The sequence below is a fragment of the Pterocles gutturalis genome, unplaced genomic scaffold, assembly GCF_000699245.1.
Source record: "Pterocles gutturalis isolate BGI_N339 unplaced genomic scaffold, ASM69924v1 scaffold6662, whole genome shotgun sequence".
Lineage (NCBI taxonomy): Eukaryota > Metazoa > Chordata > Aves > Pterocliformes > Pteroclidae > Pterocles > Pterocles gutturalis.
The window spans coordinates 76,060-102,373 of NW_010107876.1; the positions used below are offsets into that span (position 1 = coordinate 76,060).

Here is a 26,314-nt window from a genome sequence, read left to right on the forward strand (position 1 = left end):
ATCATGCAGAAAGTCCATGGCAAAGGCACAGAATTCTGGGTTTACCAGCTCTTAGTTCTCCACTCTATCCATCACATCACACTGCTTTTCTACTTCTAAACCCAAGTCAATTGAACTTTTTGTACAGGGTAAAGTCTCCACACCCTGCCTTAAGAGGCTGCTCCAGTCACACCTACAAGTTATAACTCCATCGCTATAGTCACTAATACAGCAGAATACACATGGATTATATAGACCCTTGTTCCCAGCAGCATCCTGATTAAAGCAGCTAAAAGAACTTGAGGAGACTAGAAAAAATCACAGTAAATAAAATGCAAGAAATCCAGTGACTTTCACTGCCTTTCATCAGTTATTTCTTCATCATCTATTTGCCTGGCGATGCATAAGACTAGAGCTGAAAGAATAACACTTGTTGGATGCTGTTAAATCTTCTGTACTCACCAGAATTACTTCTGGCAAGTAGAATTTTTGTAAATTTGTCTCCAATTAGTATATACAACGAATGTTGTTTACGCCCAGCTGAACTCAGCTTCCTGGAAAACGTCCCTAACAAATGGCCATCTGATTAGCTCCCATCAGGAGGAACATACTGTATCTGAATGAGAAGACTGGGAGAAAAACAATTGGCAACAAAGAGCACTAGGCACACCGCTACAATGCAAAGAGAGAACAGTAGAGTACCTTTGCTCATTTGAGGCACAAATTCAAAAAGGTGGAAAAAAATCCAGCTTATCTTCGAAAGTCTTTTTATTGCCTTTTCTCAGGTCAATGACTTACACCACACATCATCTTTCCGGAACCTAAGTGAAGTTTTCTGGTGCTCTGAACAAGTGATTTCAAACACAGAAAATACCTGGATTCTAGCCCTATGTCATGCTCGCTTTCTGAATCCTGTCACAAAGTAACTGATGACTTCTATCACACTGCAGCACTGATTTCCTCCCCTGGATCAATATAAAACATTTCTTGATTAGGTTTTTGGTACTAGGAAGAATCTCATCACTATCAATCTTATTGATTGGCACCTTAAAGTACTAGTGCATGAAGATCCCCAGACTTATTTTTAAACAAAAGTTTCCACATGTACATATGGACTGAACTCCAAACAATCCATGCTGCCAGACAGCTCACAAAAAACAGGGGAAAGAAAGAGGAGGAGACAGAGGAGCTGTGAAGCGAGGAGAGGGAGTAAGAACCCAAGGGGTGTACTGAAGACAAAGAGACACTGGGTAGACTTCAGAGGCAGTGCAGATTGCTGAGAGCATCACTGCAAGAATATTTTGCTTAAATACAGCCCATAGGCATGAAAAGACAATTTAAAACTCAGTAGACATACACCCTAACACAGCAAGGACGTCACTTGTTGTTCTCTGTTTCAGGAAGACTTCACCTCAAAGTGCATATTGAAATCTAACCCATAAGACTATTTTGAAATGTAATTTGAATGCTGCGAGTCCTACCTCCGGACACAGGTATTAATTTGTCATATTTATATAGCAACTGCATCCTCAAGCTTCCTAAAGCATTTCACAATCAGGTATTTGCACTACTGTGCAAACACAACCCCTGCTAGGGTGGCTTCCATAATAACCAGAGCACAGGATATTGCTCAGCAATTAAAAAAAGGAGCCTGTGGTCATGTCCAGACAACAACCAGTCAGGCAGTGGTCAGTCTTTAAAAAGAGAAGGTAAGCACCACTGTAATATGGCTTACAAACCATATACCTGCTCCTGCAGTTGCACTGCTTGAGAGAGTAGACGTACGAATTCTCCAAATCACAGATACTTTGTCTGAATTCAGACAGCAGTGACAACCTAATGCTATTGTCTCTCTCATTCCCTCAAGCAGCACAGGTCTGTGTGTTGAATCCGGGGGTCCCTGGTGATCTCAGTGTGCATCAAGACAGTGCTTTGGGCTGAAATTTGTTACTCCATTTCTTTCTGAAAAGCCAAGGTACTACCCATGCCAACTATGTTCAAAAAATCACAAAGGCTGAAAAGTCAGGCACTAAAAAGCCTGTGCAACATTGATTTGGGCCAGCATTATGATACAGTCCAATTCCCCCTGACTGTAAGCAAGGGCCTTACCCCCACTCTACGCTTTTGCTGGAAAACCAAATCCTGCATATAAACCATTTCAGTTTGTGCACTGGAGAGCTGATAATAAACTCAGCATATGATTAATTAAGAACACTACCACGCATATTCACAAGCAGGTGAACTTTATGCTTGATTTTGGCATTTCCCCATTTTCTATGTCTGTCTTTGCAATCTCAATAGATCCAATACAGCTGTTCTATGTTGATGTTTGTGACCTATATAGTGTTATATGTTTGTTAAGATGTTTGCTCTCTCTGCACTGAGTGACCTTACGTGCCTAACCTCAGTGCGATTCAGGAAAACCAAAGTTAGAAGCACCAACTCCTTATATAGTAAACAGAAAAACAAGCGCCTCTCAGAAGAACTGATCTAACAGACCTAGGATGATGACCTAAAGTGGATGTTGTGAAAACCTCCTTAAAGCAGCAAGTTTTTCCTACTTACTCTAAATATATATCTTCTTCCCTTCTCCAGTGCCAAAGGTCTGCTTAATTCACGCAGATTTAATCAACACAAAGAAATGAAAGAAACAGATGGCCAGAGGCCAGTGTTCAAGCGGGGCTGGTTGTGTAAAGCAGTGCACACTCGCATGTGTGTGACAGGGAAGGGAATAGGAATGCATCTGGAAAAAAGGAAACACAATGGGTATCATACAGGAAGTTTATAATGGGCGATTGAGACGGAGTCCTCAGGACTCAGTGACACTGGTCACACGTGTGGCCAAAAAACCTACACTGGTAAGAATAGCTGCAGTGAGCCTGCATTAGCCAGGAGCCAGTTTGAGAACATATGGCAAAACAAATGATTCAATGCAATCTGCTCATTCTGCTGCTTCCCCCAAATATTGCTGTACTAACATCCTCTGCTTTTTGCCTTATTACAGAGTGTTACTATTTAAGAGCATGGGAAACACCTGTAGGGATGACAGGGACCTACGGAACTACTAGCATGATACACTGCTGTGGGGATTTTCACACTGTTTCCATAGATCAGCTCGAGATGTTTACACGTATCTTGCTCCTTACTTGTGCAAGAGAAAGGAAGAGGAGGGAAAGCTAGCAGGCTTGTCCTGTTTGCTCCTTTTTCTTTCTCCCAGGCAAAAAAAGATGCATTCTCCCAGTGCATCTCTGGATTTCACACCAGTCACCCCAGCTCCTAGCCAGCACCACTGTCATTAAACTCTGTGAGGGTCACAAGAAGCAGAAGTTTTGCCCTTTTCACATCCTTCAACTTCCTAAAACATCTACCTTCAGGCCTACAATCTTCTGAGAGAAAAATCTCAGTGAACAACGGAAGGTTGGGGCTTTTTACACTCTAAACTTTTTTCCTTTTATAGATGTGGTTGTACATACAAATAAGCAAACACACTAGCATCTGAGACATCAGTGTCACCACAACTCATCCGTCTGTCATAAGTCTTGCCATGTTTATTATTTTACGAGCCACAGATTTCCCCCAGAATCAGACTGTATTGACTATAAAAAACTCTCCTTCATTGTTTTTTTAAAGTGAACATTTACCTCTTAATGGCAAAGGGAAGATGTTTGAAAACTTGAACCTTAAAATCTTAGGCAGCAGGAAGTAAAAAACATATTCTAAGGTTTTCATTTAGATTGTTGTGTAAAGCTCAGGATTTAGAAGCAAATCGAATCATTTCTGGGGATCTTATCTACATGTACTCACACTGACAGACTGCTCTCAGTTTCACTGAGGTTCTTTTCCTGGTTCTGCCAGTAACCTGCTGTGTAACCTTGGGTTATTCTCTCTTCTCTCTGCTCTTCCTTCTTTTTTATTTCTAACTTCCATGTAATCGTTTGGGACAGTATAATCTTGACCCTTTGAAGCCCTAAACACGTACTTTGACATGTTGCAAGCAGTCCACTAAAATGTATGGGACTACTCACAGAGAATATATATGGTACTATAATACATAAAATAACATATATACATTTTACAATGGAGTTTTGTGTATGTATGAAAACACACAAAACCAACTGAAAGCTAGTTATTTATCTGTATCTATTATAACTACACACTGTTCCTTTCTTTGGACACTCCCATTGCCAGCTCCCATTCCGTTTGTTATCTAGGGAGACTCATCCTCTGGGGCACACAGTACCATATCACAGTGCAGCTCCAAGTTTAGGTCTCCTTTATTAGTGTGAAGTCGCACATAGCCCTTCTTTTTCACGTAGCTGTATCTCACAACATCTTCTTCAATAGCAGCTGTATCAAAGCAAAAGACAATAATTAGCTTTGTGGAAGCTAACTCATTGATCTCTAGAAATCATCAGAAAACAAATTGCTAGATTCTCCTGTCTGACCTCTTCCCCTGGGGTACTGGGTCTTTAGGGATTGTACTCTGCTGTTCATCTATGATAACCTCACATTAATCTCTGTGCAAAACACTTTCCATTATAGAACACCACCAACTCCTCGAGAGCCAACAGTATAATCTATATTTTTAAGGCACAGAAACATTCAATATTACAAACTACAATTTTCAAGTAATGTCTACCAATCACAAACGTTACTTTGAAACCAAATTGTTTCTTGTCAAACTTGGAAGCCCAGCCGGTAGTCAGCAGTCAACCACAAATTGCTGACATGTGCGGACCTACCCAGTTCTGAAAATGCATGAAGCTAAATTACTGGAAAGTCAAACAAAAGGATCATTCCAGGATGTTTCCGCTTCTATTTTGTCAAAATGTCCAGTTAGTCAGATATTTTCAACAGTCAGAAATTCACTTGCAAATCACCATAATCCGCCAAGCAAAGGAACTGACCTTGGTAAACACAGTTTTAGCAACGCATTCAATCTTCACCTATGTGTGTGACATATGTCTAAATTTTACTGCCAAAAGTCAGACCTTTCTCTTCAACTGGGAATACTAATCGCTCAGCTATTTAATCAATATTCAAATTGGATAAATTCTAAACATTTGTGTTTAGGCTGGAGAATAAAAGGAAAACTTTATTGTACCAAAATGCATTTCTGTGTAACCTTGAAAAGCAATAAATCAAAAGTTAACACCACAAAAATTGCTATAATTCTAACCAATACCAGGTTAGGACAAAAAGGCAGTAAAGATTTTGTATCCTATTTGAGGAGAGATGATAACTTCATTCCTAACTCACATATGTGGATATCCCATTTTGTGTTCAACGTAAGTAACTGCCATTCAAAGCCAAAGCTAACCCATAATTGCTCCGTTATTTTCAGAATGAGCTCACTGGAAAGTAAGGATACATCTGCTGAGGGAATACATTTTTATGGCATCATTACTGACCAATTATCAATGCATTCCTTCAGTCCTCGTAAATGTACGTGTGCTAGGGAGCACCCTTAAAACTGGAAAGTAAATAACCAGCTTGTAGCTAAGTGGTTCTGGTACCTGCTTCGTGGGTAGTTTCAGGCACCATGGCAGTGGAGGTGAAGGAAGCACTTACTGCTCCAGTGGAATAGTGAGCCTGTTCGCAGAGGAAAGAGCAAGAGAAAAAGACATTAGATCTTGGAATTTACCTACTAAAGGTACTACATAAGCACTAGAAACACACAAATGTCATCCTTCTGAAGGCAAACTTTCTGCTCTAGCTCCTATAGAAAGAAACAAATGCACGATGCAGCGATAATTCTCCATCTGTTATCCATAACATTCGCTCTGAGGAAGCTCTAGTTAAGGTGCCCATGCGCTGAGCTGAAAGGGTTTGTTGCTTCCACTACAGTTTAATGCATCATTATGCAAATATTCTATTATCAGAATTTATTTGTATGCCCACAGGTGGAGGTATGAAAGGAGCACTGCTGGCAAGACATCTGTAAAATTCTCCAATGTTGCTGAGTAAGTGGAAAGAAAATCCAATGAACCACAGAGATACTGCAGAGGAAAGCAAACCAGCCCCCTCCCACACACGGCTCTTCTGCGTGCAGAGGCACTGCCCCGTGGGTCCCAATGTCTGTTCTGAGCTTTGTAATCCTCCCGCAGAAAGGAAATGTGAATGTCACTCATGGATTTTGTAGTAAATTACAAAGATCTAATAAAGCTGGAAATAACGTTTAGCGGCTCTGGGGTGACGGCTGTAAAGACTCCAGGTGAGGCCAACGCTCTGTCCATAAGGTTACAGGGCATCCTGTGCAGGTTTAGAGTCATGCCCATCCACATTGTTAGCTGACAGTCGGACTCTCCAACATGTGCAGAGCTCATTGTTGTCTCTCACCTCTTTTTTTCCTCCCTACATCTTTTGTTTCCTTAGAACACTACGATGCCCTGAAAAAGGGGCAAATGTGATCCTACTCCTCGGTCACGTACACTCCCTCATCTGTCACGAAGCCTCGTCATTCAAACACATATGCTGCATTGCTATTCGTTTTAATGTAAGTGTAATCAAAGCACGAAGACATATATAGCCCAGAATTATGAGAGGAAAGAAAAATACTCTGTCTTGCCCATTTCAAACAGCCTTTGATGTTGGATATCTAGATGCAGATGAATTGTTTCTCTTGACAACCATGAACACCCAGTAATATGTACCTGGAAGAATATCCTTTAAAATATTCCACTAAAAATCCTGCATTCCAGTGGAAAAAATGGAGAAGCAGCTGTGGATGATTTATATATTTGCCCACACCAGAAATTATTCACTTGCACTGCCCTTAAGGTGTGTTCTCTCTGCCAATAACTGCAGGAAGCAATGATAAACAAATTCAAAGCAAGAGATTACAACCTGGGAAAAAAAGTTCTGCCAACATCATAAAGATTCCTCCTTATTGTGCTCCATTTCTAAAATGTTTAGGTGCATTTAGAATGATTTAAGAAAGAGAAACTCACTGACACATCCAACATATTTCTAAGGAATCCCAATATGACTCCCAGATTCTCACCTATGACCAATTTCCATGTAGCAGAAAACACACTGTTTATACTGCAATTTGGCCTCTAAGCTGAAAAACATCTATTACCATTTTCGAAAGCCAATCAGTGTCAAACTACAAATTAAATCAACTTACTGCATTCAGCTTATCCACTTTCTTCTTTTCAGGAGCCTTCATAGTAGCTGCTAGAATATCATCACCTTTGAATTCCTTATAAAGCTCCAGTAAAGTCTCCCGGGTCTCTGTGTTGGTATTTTTCAAATAGTAAGATGGATCTAATTTTGCTTTTTCCGCATCTAGATAAGACAAAGTTAAATCATTCACAATTAAAAGAAAAAATCAATTTGGTTGTTCAGTTTACTACATATCTAGTTATACAAAATCTTCCAGATATTACTTCTACTTTTTTTTTTAAATAAAAAGGTCTAGAAACGATATTTATTCCTGCAGAAACAGTAACAAAGAGCAATGCATAACACTAATGACAGTGTAACTTGAAATATAGCACAATAAATGCCAATATGATGAAGTATAACAAAAGAAAAAAACAATTTCAAATCAACTGCTGCAAAAAATTTATTTGAAACCACTAGAAATTAGTTCATACAAATCTTGTAAAATTTTTATAGAATGATAAAGACAAGATACAGTTGCATACAATAGAAATTTCTGTCTTTTGTCTCCTGACTGAATGGCCAGGCCTGTGATGCAAAAATCCCAAGATCAGATCTTTAATGTGATACCAGGGGTAGGAGGCTGGTGGACTGGACTGTGGAATTTGATTTTAATTTTTTTTTTTTATTTTTACAAGTTTTACTTGTTCTCTGTCTTGGTATGCCTACTATTTGCTGAGTACTATATATTCCATTTCTGAGATAATATCCACTTATTTTTAGTGGATAAATAGAAAGAGAGATGCTTGCTTACAGAACTAGTAGCTTTTTTTTTTTTTTTCAAAAGAGATTAGCATAATAAGACTCAGAAAAACACACCATGCTTAGAATCAGTAATTAGACCTTATTAGAAACATTTCTAAAGGAAACCACAAGGGCAAAGGTAAGAATTTTTTTTCCTTCAGCAATTTAATATTAGCAGATATTATAAACTATTTAGCTATTAAAGAATCACAAAATAACTGAGAAGTAAATTTCCTAGTTGCAATATCTAGAAAGGAAAAAAGGCATTTTATTATTCAAATAATTTCTGGACTATTTTAGAAAAATCTGTATCAATCTCTAACTCAGAAGATGACCGTTGTTATCTAGACAGAGGGATGGGCAATACAGACAGGTATGAGAAGACATAGGTTTCCTTGTCTTGGTTCTGTTACAACGCTAATGGACCTGTTGGCAAATTATTTTTCTTCCTCTTCTCAATTCTCTCTCATCTACTTACTCTTAGAGGATATGGAAAGCTTTCTGTGCTTACACAGCACTCAATAGAAGCAGTTAGTGATTTCTCAAAGAATCATACCTTTGCTTCAAAATTTGTTAACACCTTTTGATGTGAAAGGCACAGTCACAACAAGTTATTCATGTTTCCAAGAAGCTTTCAAAGCTACCACTAGCCACCGAGGGATGTCCATCCAGAAAACAGTGTCAATTCCATAACGTCAGCTTTAAAATTTGCATATCTGGGCTGGTGTTTCTTCAGCCTACCTTCAATTCATCCTTACCTGGATCAATTACTTTTATGTTGTTCTTAACATGAAAGAAGTTTGAGACATTGAATTTATCCAAGTTTGTTGGATCCTGAAATTAATAATTAAAAAACCAAATATCAGAGAGCTTGCTAGGCACCCATTCCATGCAACAGACTAGTTTGAAGGGCAGACACCACCATAATAAACAGAGAGACAGAAAATCTTCCATACTCCCCAAACCACAGAAAAATGAAAAAAATATAAAGTAATCAAGCCCAACCAACATCAGCGATGAGCCTGTTCACAGTAGGCTACTTAGGTGTCTGAAATTTAGTCCCAAATATAATATTACACATATTTTGCCTACAGAAGTTACTAACATAATTCAGCTGAGTCTACAGTATCCTAGCGAGAAGAAAGGATGAGGAGCTGCAATCCCCTGATTCTCTCCTTCGTTCTGTGGTTTGGTCTCAGACCTATGCAAATTCACATTTCCTATCTTCTTCTATTTATAACAGCGTGCCTGAGCTGCACATGCTCTGGGAACTTTCATAATGCATTTCAAAATACAAAGAAACCTCAGAGCAAGTCTTTGCAGTTAGAATATTTTGATCGTAATTTTTTTTAAATAGTGAAATCTGTGCTTACAGAATTACAGAAAAAAAAAATTTAAAAAACAGCAAAAAGTGGTATTGTGAAAACTCTATTGAGGGACTACTCAAGGAAAACAGCAAAAATACACAGTCCATTCACCGTGAGTCTTTATATTATCTCTAGGCAACTTCTGCATAACTTTGACCTTTTCTTAGAGTGAGAAAATGAATGCCTACTGGTGATCTAGGTTAGATTACATTATTATTAAACAGTCCTTAATCCTCTTCTTACAATGACTTCAAGGTTTTGTCCTCAAGCTCCTCTGCAGCACAGAAAGGTCAAAACACAGCTCAGAATGCCCAGTGATTTCTGGAAATTCTACCTTACATAAAACAATTCAAAATCTAAAATATAAAAATATCTTAATAATATGCAATAGTTTCCATTTCAGGATAAAAATAAGCAACATATTATGCAAAGAACTATGACACTGACATGAATATCCCCAATAAATTGTAAAAGCTTCTCAGACCACCACTGTTGGCAAGAAGTTCCAACAATTCCAGCTCTGCTAAAAGTAATGAGTAATACAAGTAGAGCTGGTAGCTCCATCACTTATTAAATGATCTAATTATGCTTTTCATTCATCCCTGAAATGGTATGCTTCCACCAGAGAGTGCATTTTTAGTTTTACTGCCAGTAGTAAAACCAAAGCACATTGATGAAATTAAGATGTGTGATTCTGCACCCTAATGATGACCTCCTGGCTTTCTGCTGTCCCCTTTCCCAACCAGCATGTAATCAGTTCTGTTGTTTCCTGCCCCACTATACCCCTCCAACAGAGCTTCATTAAGACATGGACTGCCAAAAAAAAAAAAAAAATAGAAAAAAGAAAAAAAGAAAAATATATTTTATCTTTAAGATCTTTCATTAGAAACACAATCTTTAAACAAAACTACTAAAGAATAGGAAATTTGGACCTGTTTTTTACCATTTTTGGATCCTCTGACACCGGCACTCAGGTGTTTTTATTATTTATTACCTCACACAGATATTTATGTGTGTATGAATAGAGATAATTTCAGCCTTGCACTCTGACAGTCAACAAGATGCATGGAGAAAATCTAGAGAAAGGGCTTGGTGTGTTTCCAGAAGATGCAGGTTTCCTCCTCCCAAATACTCTTCAGTAATCACGAGCTTTCGCAGACAGATATCATTGCCTTTCACATAAACGTACCACCACAAAAGGTGAAGAAAGTGAGACTGCTTACCCTTTCCGGGAAAGGGGAAAAATAATCTATGTATTAATATTAATAGAGACAAATGGATTTATAGCAATCCACACATCTGCTGTTCGTGGCAAAGCTGAAGGGCAAGACTGACGCCTGAAACCAACTTTTCGTGGACAAGAGGGAGGGCAGGAGACAGCAGAAAAGATGAACCAGAAAACACCTTCACTATATTCCTCTAAATAAAGCTTCCTGATTGACTGATTTATTGATTGTTGAAAAAGAAATAAAAGGACATCACAACGGCCAGTGCCTTATGAAACCAACTGGTATGTGCTCAGGGTACCACGACTCAGATTAGTTCAAACTGTTTCACAGCCACAGTTCATTCAAACGTTTACTGGCTTAACCAGCCTCATCACAGGCATTGAGCAACTCCAGCAAAAAACATTTACAGTCTTCTTCCCTGCGAGGGGTTTCTGCCCATAGGGAACACACCCATCATGGTGCGAAGGACATCAGAGGCAAAGGGCAGCTCCCTCTCCCTGGAGACTCCAGCCGTCCATCTGCTTCCTGAGAGACCTGAGACAACCCCAAACCCCAGAACAGAGACCAAGGTCCTCTGCACAGGGTCCTTCGTCACATTTGGGTGGGCCATTTGTTCAAACGGAAACCTCAACAAGGGTTTGATTTACAGTGGTGTCCCTTGTGCTCCTGATTCTGCAAAGCCGGAGCCCCGTCACGCATTGAGAAGGCAGACAACCCACGCGCCTACTCCAAAACTGGCTTCCCTCTGTCAGTGGAAAAAGCCTCAAAAATGGATCCTCAGGTTGAAATTTGAGTGTCATCTGGCACAGGATACCTAGGACAAGTGGTTGACATACTGATCCCTCCCTTGAAAATACAGCATCATGTTACACAAGGAGAAGTTTGACTAGAATTAGATAAACACACACACATTAATTGTGACAGTCCCGTGGTGAATATCAACTTAAACACAAGATACCATTTGCATCCACCACCCCCAAGAGCAGAAACACATCTGACCAGTCCAGCCTGTACTGCAGAGGACACAAAGAATTTCCTTATTGATGGCAACAAGCCCTACAACACAGATACACATTTTTTTAAGGTAGGTCTATGTAAATCTTAAAAGTACACACATTCTTCAGACACTTCACTTCAGGAAGAAAACTGTCTAAACACTAATCATCAGCCTGCCAAGTTCCTCTTGTTGCATCCATGACAGTTACTGGGCACAGAATCAGAGCAGAGACCCCGAAGGGACGGGCAGATTCGCATACCCACATGGTCAAAGCCTGGAGCTCCAATGAGTTAACGGCCTCTCCTGGTCAGAGCAGGGCTGGGCCCCAGGGATGCTCCCAATCCTGCTAAGGCAAAGGCCTAAAAGCCAAAAGCCTGGAGTTCTGTATCAGTGCACAGAAACCAGAAAGGAAAATGAACCATAAAGAGTAAACTGGCCTACTTTTGTTTGTCTTAGCATGTTTAAAAACATGTATTCAAATTTCCATGGGTGGCAGTCTCAGGGTCTTTCTTATTAAGGTTACAAAGCATAAGTTAAAGTTTAGCACGTTACTAACATGGATACAGACTTCAAAGGGTCGCTAACTATCGTGACTATTAAAAATCTCATATTTGATGTTCTCCTGAAAGCTGAGTTTTGAAAACAACTGATCTCAAGGTTATTTTCCACTTATTTTTTTCCAATCATTTTCCAGTTTCACCTACTTAGGGAAATAGCTTAAACCCCATTAACCTGAAACACCATAGACACAACTCCCCAGAAGAGCAGGTTAAAACCAGCACAGTTTTAGACCGTGTGATTTCTTTGATGCCTGGCTCCTTTCTTACCCTTTAGTCAGCCATACTGCACCCCTAATTATCTTCAGGACTGTTACCTTCAAACAACAAAACATAGAAGTGTAAAAATCATAGTATCTCCCACGACAAAGCCTGATTCGAGGAATGTTAAACTTAAGTTCTCAAATTATTTTAATAAAATGACATGATTGCTTTCCAAACAATCACCAGCTGTCGTTTAAGCTTTGAAAACTCAAAGAGTCCTCAAGAACTTTGCCTGGGCTGAAGAATACCTACAGCTTTGGATTTTCTCTCTGGATCCAGACCACACTCTCCCTCCCACCCTAAGGCTGAGATCGAGCATCTCATACGCCGACCACAGCCCAACATGCCACTTCTTAACCAGCCATTCTGCACATGCACCGGTGCAGGATTTGTCCTCAAAGAGCCCTCACCCACAACCGAGAGGAAATCTGCTCTGACCTTCTGTCACACAAAGAGCAAACGAGAAAGAGCTGAGGAGTGAAATATCAATTAACAGTGTGCAGCTCAGCTACCTCCAACTTTGCTCATTAGTTATGCTTCCTGCCACAAATGCCTATGGTGTTTAACAGCTTGTCGGGAACCGTGTCTTGTCCATGGCTGATCAGGCTGTACAGAAACAATAAAACTGACATAAGGAAGCACATTACAGTATGAGCCTTTTTTTCCCCTTTAACGACAGAAAACCTGTTTGCATTCTACCAGACTTTTTTTTTAATCTCTAGTTATTTCTCCCAGGAGCACCCCTCCATTTCTGCAGTGTAAAGCAGATGCATTTGTTAGCGTGCATCTATTGGGGAAGGCTTTCAGCAGGCTGCCGTCAGAGGACTGTGCCTATTACTGCTGGCACAACAGGGTCGGGGGGTTTATAGCAATTCTTCCGACGAAGAGGAAGAGACCACATCTGCCTCTGCTTTACCTGCAAGAACTGCTGCTGAGCAGAGCCACACTTCTCATTAAATCCCCTCCCTGCCAGCACACAGCCCAGCAATAGCTTCTAAGAGATTCCAAGAGCAGCGATAATTTGTTCTGTATCTTCACAAACTTGAGAGCTGTGGTTTCTGGTTGGCTGAAGTTGTTTTCAGTTCCTCTGAACCCTCCCTACCCAATGGGATGTGAAAGCAAGCTATCCCAGCATTCTTACTTCCCTCTCCTCAGGACCGTCTCCCGCTTCTTGTGATGGGAAGAAGTCCACAGGGCTGTCAGAGCCCACCACCGTGTCCAGTAAGGTTTTACCTGACCTTGTTCCTCCCAATGCATCTTGAGCTGAGGCAGGCACTTGCTTCAGCCTGCCCACTGTTATACAACAGAATCCATTTATGTGCCTGCTATTACGTTCCACATCATTACACAAAGAATAATTTGCAAAATATAAGATTGAAACACACATGGAATTTACAGTAACAATAATTAATCATAATTTCTACGAGACTGTTTTGACCAGATTTTGTCGCAAAGGTTAAATGCTGGACAGCAGACCTTGAGATCCAACACTGAATTACACCCCCCAAAAATTTACTTGGATGATTACTTCAAATTAGGTTAAACAAGGTTAGTCATTTAGATGGAAAACTAGCTGAAAACCTGTAAAACATAGGACTGAAAGGATCACCTGGTTCTCAGAGTCTAATGCAATCTTATTATATCAAAACTCTTACAAAGCCATACTAAATCCTACCTTTAAAACAATTGCAAAGTAAAAAAATAAACAGCAACATACCAGAATTTGAAACAGAAAAGGGAGGTAAGAACAGTGCAAACAAGCTTCAACAATACCAGCCTTCCTTTACAAATTCGCTGTCCCTGAGTGCTTTACATCATACATCACCCATTAAGTATAACTAACAAATCTTGAAGTACTTGAGCTGTCTGTCAGCTGGAAGCACATTCATGACATTTGCAAGGGATGCTAAGCTAGGCTGAGCTGATCATCATTCAGGGTGAAAGAATACAAGTGGGTGTAGAGTTATGAGAAACATGGAAAAAATACAATAGCCACAGTCTATTTAGAAGAGATAGGAACCAGTATAGTTCAGAGAAAAATTATCTGAAATAATGATAAACTGTAAGGAGAGAGAAGATAGAAAGCCTGCACTGTCAGACATGGAAAGCTTGACCTGAGTTTGTGGCAAGATCATGCAGCTAAGAAAATAAAATATCAGCCTGGAGGTAAAGAGCTACATTCTCAAAAAATACAGTCATACTAAGACTAATGGTGTCTAGGAAGGGTTTCACCTGGAATAATGTCACGTGTGTTTCTGTCATTATCAGCAAGATATTAAACCAGAGTCCATGACATCTTTTGCCTGAGTAACTACATTCCAGTTTCGGTAATGTGTCTCACACACCAGGATAAGGTATTATTCTTTACCTCCTGCCCTGAGGGGCTGGCTAATACCACCATATGTTGATGAAAAACTGCCATGCTCTACCCCAGGACATTTGCATTTGCAGGGAAAAAAGCAATTTCTGGATATGTCGGTGCAGGAAGCACTGCGGATTCCTTTACAAAGAGAAGCACATCATAGATCTAGGATAGCATCATTAACCACTTCTTGGATCTAAGCATTATTAACAACTGAAGTTGTAATTTTACTTTTTTTAGTTCCAGATCCAAAATAATTTGTCCTTTTTAACACGTAAACTTAATAGCAATAGGACACAAATAACTATCACTAAAATCAAAAGTGACCAGCTGAGATGGCGCTTACCAGAAAAGGTAACAGAGATGGATTACGATTAGTGTTTGAATAATGTTTAGCACTACGAACAGAACAAATAATTTAATGCAATTCTCTCTTCTGGAAAGAGCAGATTTTTTTGGCTTTGTTTTTAATTTTATACATTAGGAGAGAGAGAGGTCAAGTTTGAAGTCAATTGCTATTCTGCTAAAAGAACATCCCTAGCAGCTGTAGGATTGGCCTTTATGTATCAAAAGGAAAAATGTGATCATACAAATAATCTGTAAACATACATTATTCAAATTTTCCATTTATCATGTTGTATTTCATGATCAAATACAGGTACCCCGTGTGCTTCCTAGGACATTCAGAGTCAACCTCTGAAAATGCTATTTTCTATTGATAAACACAGCTATTACAGACAGTCCTATTCAGCTGTTATTTGCAAAGGAAAGAAAGTTTTTATAGCACCTTCCTTTATATCTATCTTTCTGCCAAACAGCAGGGTCACCGTTACCAACTCAGCCTCAACCCCAGCTTCTCAGACACCACAGTACTCAATTTATTCAGGGGAATGGAAAAACAACAAAATGATAAATTTCAACACAGCACTGAAAGGTTTTTAAGAGAAGCAGGATTTGGGATAGAGCTCTAGAGCCACAAATTGAAACACAACAGATTGCAGTCACGAACTCTGGCTAAGAAACAAAGCCCCATGTGGCAGAGCCTGGCAGCGCGAAGCCACCAAGCCGCCCGCAGTGCTGTCAACAAGGGAGCTTGTACAGGAGACATTGGTCTGACTTTTGACAATTTACATGCAGGTTGCAGCGGGTGTTGTGCAGCGCACTAAATGGCTCCTATTCTCGCTTAGCACCCCAAAGCCATTCTAACCTGCTTCTTGAAAATCACTTTTTGAAAAAAATATTTTAAAACTAATTGGGTGAAGGGTGAAACTTCAGCTGGTTAACAGCATTCGGATGGTCAAAATCTCTTCCAGTCCAATCCCAAAATGGGGGCAGCTTTGCTATTTCTAAATTTATTTGAGAAGAGTATACCACAAGATTGCACTCTACAGAAGTTCAGTTAACAGCAACCCATAATGAGTTGTTTATTTAGGAGGAACACTCTACTCACACATTATGAACATCATCCTAAATGGACGTAAGAAAGGTACAGGCTACGTATGGCCGTGAGCTCTGCGTAGCTGGCACAGTGACGGCACACCTATCATCACCTACTTAGTTTCTGTTAACGGACATATTCCTCTAAGCAAGACAGAAACCCAACATGTCAAGAACAGAATGAAGGTGAAAAACATTGACAAAAATCCACATAGGGAACATCTGAATTGCTAGCTATTGCATTTTGAGATTTAGGGCACTATGGAATCTGTTTGCTTTTGTGAAAAATCAAGGCTAGGAGAGTAGCAGGAACACACTCTTTATACATACATTCAATTCCAAACCTACAAAACATACAAAAATATTTTTAAATGACTGCACATTTCAATTATTTGTCAAAAAAAAATTGTTTTTCCATACTGATGCACAGAAACATTTTAGTCACTCACATTGCCTTTTTTTACCATTCCAAATCCATTAGCAATCATGCAGTTACATTCAAGTAACATTCTATTGAGCTTTCACAATCTGAAAAAGCTATGGTTTTTGCTTCCATTGGATTAAAAACATTTTACTTTGTTGCATTAGCTTGAAGAGCCATAAGCCCAAAGGAATAGAGGAAAAATATTTATAAACACGCTGTTCAGCACTGGGAGTAGGGAAGAAGGGATGCATTTCATTTAAATTTAGACATCAATGAAAAATATTTTTCTATTCAAATTAGACTGCATTAGTCTTGGTTAGTGGCAATTAACTGTTCATGAGATGCATACTAACTCATGACTCCAGTAACAATGAACCTGGAATCTTTTTTTCCTTATTTTGAAATCATGCAAGCTTAAAAATGCCTACTTTTAAACAAAAGTTTTAGATCTTTTGATACTAAACTACATCTGTAAATAAGTATCTTCTACACTCTGACATTTACAATGCTGTTTCAATTTAGGTTTTAATTCTCTTAAAATCAGTAAAAGACCAACACTGGTATCTATTGAGAAGAAAATAATTCTAAGCAAGCAGTTAAAGAAAATCCTCTGGTTTGATGCTTATTTTATTCTACATTTAGAGAAACATTCTGTAAAAAATGCTTTTCTGAAGCTTTGACTCTTTTAGGAATCTTCAAAAGAGTAAGATGCACAATCAACTTCAGTCTTAACATAACATGTCCACTTCCTAAAAGATTACATACTTCACATTCTTTTTTCTTCATGTTTCTTTTGATAACATGGACCATGCACCGTTGGCTGTCTAGAGCTGAAGATGATTCTGGACATATCTTTCCCTTTCTTCTACCCAGTCTTTTCCCAATGCACTTCTGTTAAGTCTCACAATAAATCAGAAGTGTCACAGCAATTTTCATCTAAAGATTAACAGAAAAAACCCAAAATCTTATGTGTAGTTTTATATTTAAAACCTACAATTACGCACAAGATCTTCTATTCAGTTGGATACACTGAAATAGTGAGCAACTGCAAATACATTTGTCAAAAATCCCATTTTAACATGGCATCCTTGACTTTTTTCTGTGCACCTTTTTTTTTCCTCCTTCAATTTACAAAGTTCAACAACCTGCTTATCTACAAGGCACACAATAATCACTCTACAGATTTGTCAAGCTCTAAGTTATACGGCATCTCTGTGGCTCATCTGGGTAACAAAGAAAACACACCAATTCACCTCCTAGCCATCTCCAAGACGCACACACAGACAATGTTTCTCTGTTCAATTACTCTGGATTCCTGCCGCAACAGTGTACATAGCAACATTTCATCCTCTGCAAAAAATAGGTATGACAAGACACGTAACAGGGAGAAAAGTTTACCTGCAGCGTCACGATGTCTTGCCGAGTGAAGGGCTCATCTGTCAAAAGATCCTTGTAGCTCTTTGGTTTTATGTTCAGCTGTTCAACTGCCTAACGGCCAGGCAAAATTCACAGATATTAAAAACTGGATTGTAATGTGTAATTATTACAAGTAAATATGCGATACCAATACAACTTTAAAGTACAAGAGACAAAGAAAACAATTTCACCTTTCGTTCTCAACTGGCAGCCGCAATATCTCCATTGTGTGCTTTAACAGATGAGAAGCTTTTGTCTTTCATCCCTACAAAACTCAAGTTTTGTGTGGTTTGCTTTTTTTTTTTTAAAAAAAAAGAACCTTGCAGTCTCCATTCTATTGTTATGCATATCGTTTTAACAAATTCATCATAAAAGTACTGATAAAACTGAAAAATCTTGCTTGCAGTTTTCTAAGTGAAGTACTTTACAGACAGTATAAGACAAGCAGCTTTAACAAGGGGCCCACATCTCCCCCACTGTCAGCACCCCTCTGGCAGACACACGTGTCCCAGGCCAGCTCGTCCAACAGCAGTTGCATTAGCCCCTTGTGCTCTGTCCGCCCTGACGGCTGCACCATGCCTGCAGCAACGCTTCTGTTCACCTGAGAAAATTAAATGATGCTCAACAAAGCAGCAGTGTGCTATTTCAGAGTGAGAATCAATGCGGAATAAATGCTTTGCTGTCACGAACAAACACATCATGCAGAGTCGACTATGGAGGTCTACCTGCAAAAAAATGGAATCTATCTTATTCACCCAAGTGTCCTTTATTTTCCTCAGACGGAAGGGATTATATTTTTTAGTAAATTAATTCTGTGCTTATAACAAACCGCCGAGTGCTATTGCTTCAACTGAAACACCACATGAGAAATGAACCCTCTTGGCACAGCTTGTTTAGGAATCCCAATATTAGAAATTGTAGCAAACTGAGCAATAGTTTTACAATATCAGCAAGCGTATAACAAAGGCTACTCTTAAACTCATTCTTGCCTTTTAACCACAGCAACCAAAACATCGTGCTTCCAGAAGGAACAGAGAATATTTTCTATTTTCACCTACTCTTGACTGCTCTCACAGCTGGACTGAAGACAGTTCAACTACAACAGAGCAAGTTTTCAAAAACATGATGAATCCAGCCTCTTCCTTGATTGTAATGCTTTCAACTTGTTCCTCTCTCAGTATTCCAAAGTCCTGATGGGATTTCCCATCAGCAGATTTCAAAAAGCAGATGTTGCAGTCTTCAGACTTTTTACAACACTGGATATGGATTAATTAATTGGAAGATTTATTTGTTACTGAAAAATAAATAAACCTTGCTTTTACAGTACGGACTATGCAAACAAGGTCACAACTAAAATTCACCTGGGTTCACACAGCTGTTCCCAAAACACAAATAAAAATGCAGTTCAAGTGTCCATTAAGGCATTCTCTCTGCTCTTTCGCCAGCTCCAGTTTAAATACTCTTTTTTATTCATTGATATGAATAGAAATGAGGCAATTTGTGTTTTGGTGATGACTGTATCACAAAGAAGACAACAGAAGATCTGTCTATTAATTCAACTAAGGAGCATATAAAAGCTACTCATTTTGGTATACAAGATTCAGTGCATGCAGATGAACTTACGAAAAGGTTTTAAAAATAACTTTCAAATCATATTCTAGGGTTGTTCGAATTCTGAAGGCAAAAGTCAGGCAACAATTTGTGAAGTCTGTTCATGTCCTTGTACTTTTAATTTCCCTGGCTGTAGAACAACAGTAAAATATGCCTACCTTTCTAAAGCATTTTGTGATTTTGAATGAAATCTATCAAGTATAAAATATTAATAATGAAATACAACAGTGAACCCACCTCATAGGCAAACACATTTCCAGTTGTCTTGATGGCCACGATATGGGAGTTATTGGTGAATACAGTAAACAGCACTGGACAGTGGTATTTACCTAATGAAGGGGAAAAAAGTTTAAATATGGCATGAAGTCACTGCAACTTTTTTGAAATACCTGATTTACATTATTTTTTTAAATGAAGTGTAACGTTAGTGTGTATTTAATGGTGTTTTAACTATGCTTTGATTCTTCAGTGCCAAATAGAAAAAGTAACACTTAAGAGAATTCTAAAGCAAACTACAAAAATGCAGTTTTGCAATCAGTGCCTTCAATCCCTCAACACACAACTTTGTCCAATTTGCTTGATATCTATGAAGTAACACAATATAATTGTTATCGTTGTAATCAAAGCTCTATTTGAGAGCATGAGCCTGTCCCTCGTAACATGCCCAGCGCTCTATTTTCAGTGCTGTCCCCAGGAATAAAAGTTTAGCTTACATCCAACGAAAAAGTTCACAGTAGCTGTTGTGCTTTTAGGAGAAGAGAGCATTTTGTATTCAAATGTGGCAAGCAGACTGCCATTAAATCTGAGCACGTTATTCAATAAGGAACCCAGCTTCTGCTCTAATCAAGCTGTGAATTTTCCCAGGAGGGTCAGCATAAATATTAAGCAAGTCAACAACAAGCAAACTGATGGAAGGCAATCTATGAGGAAAAAGAAAAATGTCTGGATGATCTCAGCAGAAAGCAATTAGAAGAAGGTTATTAATACTTGATCAGTTTGCTAGACCTGGGGGTTTGGGTGAGATTTTTGAAATAGGTTGGGCCTATGTGGTTCTTTTTTTCCTAATTACCATCTGAAAATCAAACCCAGCAGGGAGACCAGAACAGAGGCTGCTCCCAGCACCTGCAGAGACAGGAGAGGTGAGCACCTACAGAGTATTTACCGATCACTGATCAGCCAGAGGAGGCACCCCGACCTCCAGCATGCAGATGCAATTAAAAGCTGAGGACTGTTTCTGTTGATGCCACCAGAGCTGAAGGAAAGCTGTTACCACAAGGGTCTGAAATTCAGAAGTTCAGAAATTCTGAAGTTTAGAAAGGGATTTCTAGAAGTGGCATTAGGGTATGGCCCAACTGATGGATACAGAAACACACTGGTAAGATGTGAGGCCTCACTCCAGTTGCTTCAAAAAGAGCAAATTGGCATGTTTTCAGTTCTAGCAAAAGCAGAGCTGCTGAGGGCACTTGTTGACCTGGACAAAAGGTATTCAGCTAAGGAGGGTCCACTAAATGGAAGAAACTGCAATATGTGAAGACCTTTTTTATTATACAGGTGTGAACAGAGAAGATCCTATTTCTGTGTGTTGGGTTTTTTTTCTTTGTATGGTTTGCTATGTAGCAACCACTCTACATGTTAAGATTTAAAGAAAAGTTTGCTGATAGACTAAAATGCAACATTTTACTTTTCCTCTTTTGGTGCATTTTCCCGTGATCACTTAATGACACAGCACGCACCTCTTTAAGGAAAAGGCTTCTGAGCCTGCGTGGCTGCCATCATTCCCTGTCCCAGCATTCTGAACCGGACTTGTCTCAGGAAAGCACGATATTGCAGTATCCTTCAAAAACCTTGGCCACTACTGATCATTTTTAACACCCTGCTCTTGAGAAATATTGACGAAACACTGAAGAAATCTACCAGCTAAAGACCTTGTAGTCTAGTGACTATTGATAAGAAAAGGACACAGACAGTCTGGAATTTTATTCCCACCTAATCCCTGCCACTCTCACTTCAAATAAATAATTTTCTGTCTTGTAAAAGATTAATTCACCCCCACTTTTCCCTTTAATTCCTAGCATCCTCTTTTAGATGACAGATTTTATATCTTTAACCCTACAGAAAAAACCTCGAGGCTGCTTTCTTGTGTGCTGCTATTCACAAAATCCCACATGTTCATTTAAGTCTAAATCATTTTACAAGCAAAGAGTTGCTCAAAATCAAGTGAATAACAAATAATGCCACAGGCAACTTGGAAAAAACCATAACATATTACAGAAATCTAGTCTTTTCTGAAAATTTTCCCTAAAGTAAACAGTACCTTACTGCAGTAGTAGCTATAGTAAAGTGAAATTGCTGAATAATTTGCAGCTCCCTAGTGTAAAGAAAAATAACACTGGAACTTTAAAGGTAAACATGTCACTCACAAGAAGCCATTATTCCACTCAAAAATTAAAAACTGTGATGGAAAACACAAACTATGTAACTTTACCATTAGTAAGACAAACTAGGTTTTATTAAAGCACTCATTAAGAAAAAACAAAACAAAACAAAACAAAAACACACAGAAAATTACTGCACTTACCTTCACTGTTTTTAGCAAAATTCAGCTTTATAAGTGATTTGGCATCTAGTTTCTAAAGAAAATGAAGCATTAAAAAAATTAATCACAACAGAATCTAACCGTGGCAATAAAAAGAAACTGTAACATCAGTGTTAGTATTTTAATAGTACACAAATTATTAATAATATATTGCAAGTTGTCTGAATCATCAGAACCCTGGGAATTTAAGTCATAGACAGTCCACAAAAACACGGCTGACCGTGCCTGGGAACAGGGATATGTTTATTTACAGTGTTGTAGCTTGACACCGTAGAGTGCTGACCAGGGTGGATGAGCTTGAGAAGTTGCACCACTCTGTCTTTGCACAAACTCAAAGGGGAGTTTGCATGAAAAGCTAAGAGGCAAAGATCATTGCTGCTGATCAGACGTGACAATTCAGAAGGGACCTCTGATGAAAGTCATCCAGCCCGCAAACCATTCTGGCAATCAAGCTCACCACCTCTTCTCAAGTAACTGTAATTTTTCTTTTACTTTAGGAAATGGGTAGCAGAGCCCACATGATAACTCACAATAATGAAGAGAAATGGGGGCACAAATTCCCTGGAGACACACTTGGGGACACGAAAGCCATCCCAGGAGCGATCTTGGGCCAGTTCATCCCCAGGCAGCAATTCCACGGAAGAGGGAACCGAGATGGCAGCCGAGGTCGGGAGGTCCCACAGGCTGCTGCAATGAGGGCAATATTCTCCCACCCCAGAGAGGACACCGCAGCTAAGCTAGCTCCTGCTCTCTCATGCTCCATCAGAAGAATGTCTACAACGTCTTTCTGCTGCCCCCTCGCTGGTGGGGCCTTCTGACACAGGGAGGGAAGAGCTATCAGGCCAGCAAACACTTCTGGACAATCGGGCTGCTCCCTCCCTGCCACCTTCCTTCAGACATGAAAGCCTCAAGCCCACCCGAAATAACCGTGGAACTTCAGTGACACGACGGGCAGTTGTTCTGCAGGGTCAGTGGGTGACCTGGGCACACCGCTAGCACAACGCGGTGTACCACGGCCGGGGTCGCCCCACCAGCACAGCCCGGCACGACGGTCAGGTAGCGCCCAACTGGGGCACCCAGCTGGAGACAAATTCCAGCCCAGCAAGCGGCAAGGCTGAGTCAAGATCCCAGACACATATATTAAAAAACTCCAACTTTTGATTGTATCAGCTGTCAGGGACAGTTTCACTGCCACATTGATTGTTAAGAGCACACACAGCACAGACCTTTTAAAAGAAACAATTGGTTCTCTTCTCCAACACACACCTGAACAGATTAGGGAGGTTTTTATAACCCAGACGGTTTGTTATAAACAGCCAGGAGTGGAGATCTGCCAGCCGCGGTGCCGACACAGCTCGTTCAATCATTATGGCGAAGAGTGATAACAAAACCATGCAAAACTAACTCAGTGGGCTTTTTCTGCCTAATCAAAATTCATATTCTTGGTTCAGAGAGTACGCGTTATGACAGCTGGACTCATTCATTTATAGGAAGACACTTCTCAAATTGTTTTCAGCCAACTGGCAGGCTCGCTTGCTGCCAGAAAGGTAACCATCTCTCTAATTTATTAGCAAAAAGAGCAATGAGGGCTAGCAGGAATAGGAAGGGAAGAAAGAGGCCAGGGTAGGTTATATTTAGTTAGGCGACAGAAGACCAGTGCTGCTGTTTTTCCTTAAGTGAATTCTCAAAGAAAAACCCCAAAACCCCAACACCTGCACACTGCTGGGGTACAAAGAAAGACAGCAATTGCAACGGCAGCTTCTGAAATGACTAAGTGAATGCAGAGCTTTATTCACTTATTTGTCTTCTTACTAGAACAAAATTGTCAAAGAAGCAGGGGAACAGTGGAGTTGCCAAAATGAGCATATGATCCTGGACAGATCTGTTCAGCCTAAACAACTTATTAACACAAAGCAGCATCCATCTGTGCGCATGTCGTGCAACAGCCCAAAAATTACGTTCCAGATAAAGCTTCTTTAGAAATACGACCACTGGAAACATCGATAATTTAAAGGCCTTTCTTCAAATTATCTCCCTGGCAGACTTGAGCTATCCCCAAAACAGATCATCTTTAAACAAAAATTGAAACAATTCCCTAAGAAACAGTTTAGCATGATTTAAGATTCAGATTCATACCTTGACAGAAATTTAGTGGAAAAGATAGAATAAACTGCTGTACAGACCTCAAAGGCAGCAAAAGCTGCAGTACACTGTTTCATCTGTCAACATATGAGCTATTGTTAGAAGTGCTGCCAAGTCCTCAGACTTTTACTCCGTAGCCAGGGCAATAGTATGGTATTTCAGGTCACTTCTTTCCATAATACAGAAAAGGTTAGTTTTCAGCATCAGTTACTCATGGTGCATCAGCTGCTCATGTTGGAATCTGCTCCCCACAGAGACCAGCACTTACACAGTCTCATATGTCAACAATAAATTTAAAAACATAGTGATTTTCATACAGGTGTTGAAACACACGTACTTCCTGGAGTCTTTTTCCAGGATGAGAACTCTACTGAAATGCTGTACGAACATTATAGAATTTTCCTGCCACAGACTGGCCTCCTGTCAAGCTCATGGTGACGAAGTGACCTTGGCATGTCAGCTCATGGCCTCTGGAGCAGCTCTGCGCTTCAGCTCAGCTGGCAACAGCTTCTCACCCAAGCCCTCCCATGCCATGTCACCAGAGAACTTCCAACTACTGATAAAGGATGGTGTTTGTCCAAGGTATTTATGAAAAGGGACAGAAATGGACCAGGAGTTGTACATGAGAAAATATGGGGGGGAAATATAAATAGGGTAACACCTCAAAAATATTTTGAGAGGTTCATTGACATGTCTTAATGCATGGCAAGACAGGAGGGGGATTTAGTGTTTTGTCAAAGAAAAGCTTTGAGCGCCCAAACAGCAAAACCAGGTGATGATCTGCTACGAAGGACTCCTGTGGCTTACAAAAGCAGCTCTGTGCCCAGGACTGGGCTGAAGCATCGGCCAACTGAACACGGAGCAGCTGCAGAGGGACTCCAGCCCACACGCCAGGACTTCCCATGGGTCCAGTTTTGGAAGACCTGCACGTTACACAGCAAACTATGAAAGAACATCATAGAGAAAACCTGTATAATCATTTTTTTTCCTCTCAAGTTCTTAGTTTCACAAGAAAACAGCGTTATCTTGCATGTGGGTGAATCTGCTTTGATTTATTCTCCATCAGACGTCAAAGCTTTCCAAGCACCACCACACAGTTTGTTGCCATAGAAATGACCATTATGCCACAAACAGGTGCCAGTCTTCACAGGAAATAACAGCAGGAGTGAATGAGTCCTAAAATGGGTTAAAGTACTTGGTTTTATTTACTTATTAATAAAGCATAAGAGAGCTCAAATGTTGCACACACAGCTCGAGTTCAGAACTATTTCCAACTCAAGTTTCCCCAACACGCATCTACCATCCAGTTTCAGCCAATCTCCAGCAAAGAAAGCAAGGAAAAAAACCCCATGTTTATTAAAAACACTTGATCTAACTAAAATTCTAAATCCTTTACAAAAATGAAAGGCCACAAGCATGTGCCACTTGCCCTAAGCAGAAGTAAGAGCTGCATATTCACTTCTAAAAATATTTTATGCAAGAATACTGGAAAGCAGACACATTTCACAGTGCCAGCTGCTCCACAGCAAGGAAGGGCTAAAAAAACAAACCCAAAACCCGTGCAAGCTCTTTTCTGAGCTGACTCCTCTCTCCGAGGCACACTTCCACAAAGGCAGCCAAGGCTCCTTTTGGCCATGACCTACTTTCCTGCAGCAGCGAGAAGCCCCACCGCCCCGCGCGCTCTCATCTGTCAGCTGACGGCACTCGCTCCTGCGGGATCCCAAAGGGCAGCATCCTTTATTGATACCCAAAGCCGAGGTTATTACGACGCAGAGGTTAGTGGGGCACTGTGGCAGTTCGCGGATGAAGCACGCCGATTGTTTCGAATTAAATCATTCTCTGTCATCGCTGTGTGTCTCATGAAGATATGACCTACAATCCCCGCGCATCAATTAGTTACACTTTCTGAATCCCTTTGGTCTGCGACTGCATGTTCTTCTTGTTAATGAGGCTCTGACCCTGTTGGATACACACCAGCCTGAGAAGCAATCAAAATGGGCTCATTTAATTCTCTACCCACAC

At 40.0% G+C, this 26,314-nt stretch overlaps 1 protein-coding gene across 1 annotated transcript in view; it reads right to left on the bottom strand.

Moving 5' to 3' along the window:
- The window catches only part of PPIL2 (peptidylprolyl isomerase (cyclophilin)-like 2), a gene marked incomplete at its 5' end in the record, with an annotated part of 71,439 nt that overhangs the window by 34,198 nt on the left and 10,927 nt on the right, over nucleotides 1-26,314 (bottom strand). Inside the window, 7 exons of the mRNA XM_010072400.1 lie at nucleotides 4,220-4,326; nucleotides 5,496-5,571; nucleotides 7,109-7,269; nucleotides 8,649-8,724; nucleotides 17,926-18,015; nucleotides 19,792-19,883; nucleotides 22,133-22,184. Of these exons, the coding sequence (XP_010070702.1) occupies nucleotides 4,220-4,326; nucleotides 5,496-5,571; nucleotides 7,109-7,269; nucleotides 8,649-8,724; nucleotides 17,926-18,015; nucleotides 19,792-19,883; nucleotides 22,133-22,184 (654 nt within the window). The remainder of the gene's footprint in view (nucleotides 1-4,219; nucleotides 4,327-5,495; nucleotides 5,572-7,108; nucleotides 7,270-8,648; nucleotides 8,725-17,925; nucleotides 18,016-19,791; nucleotides 19,884-22,132; nucleotides 22,185-26,314) is intronic.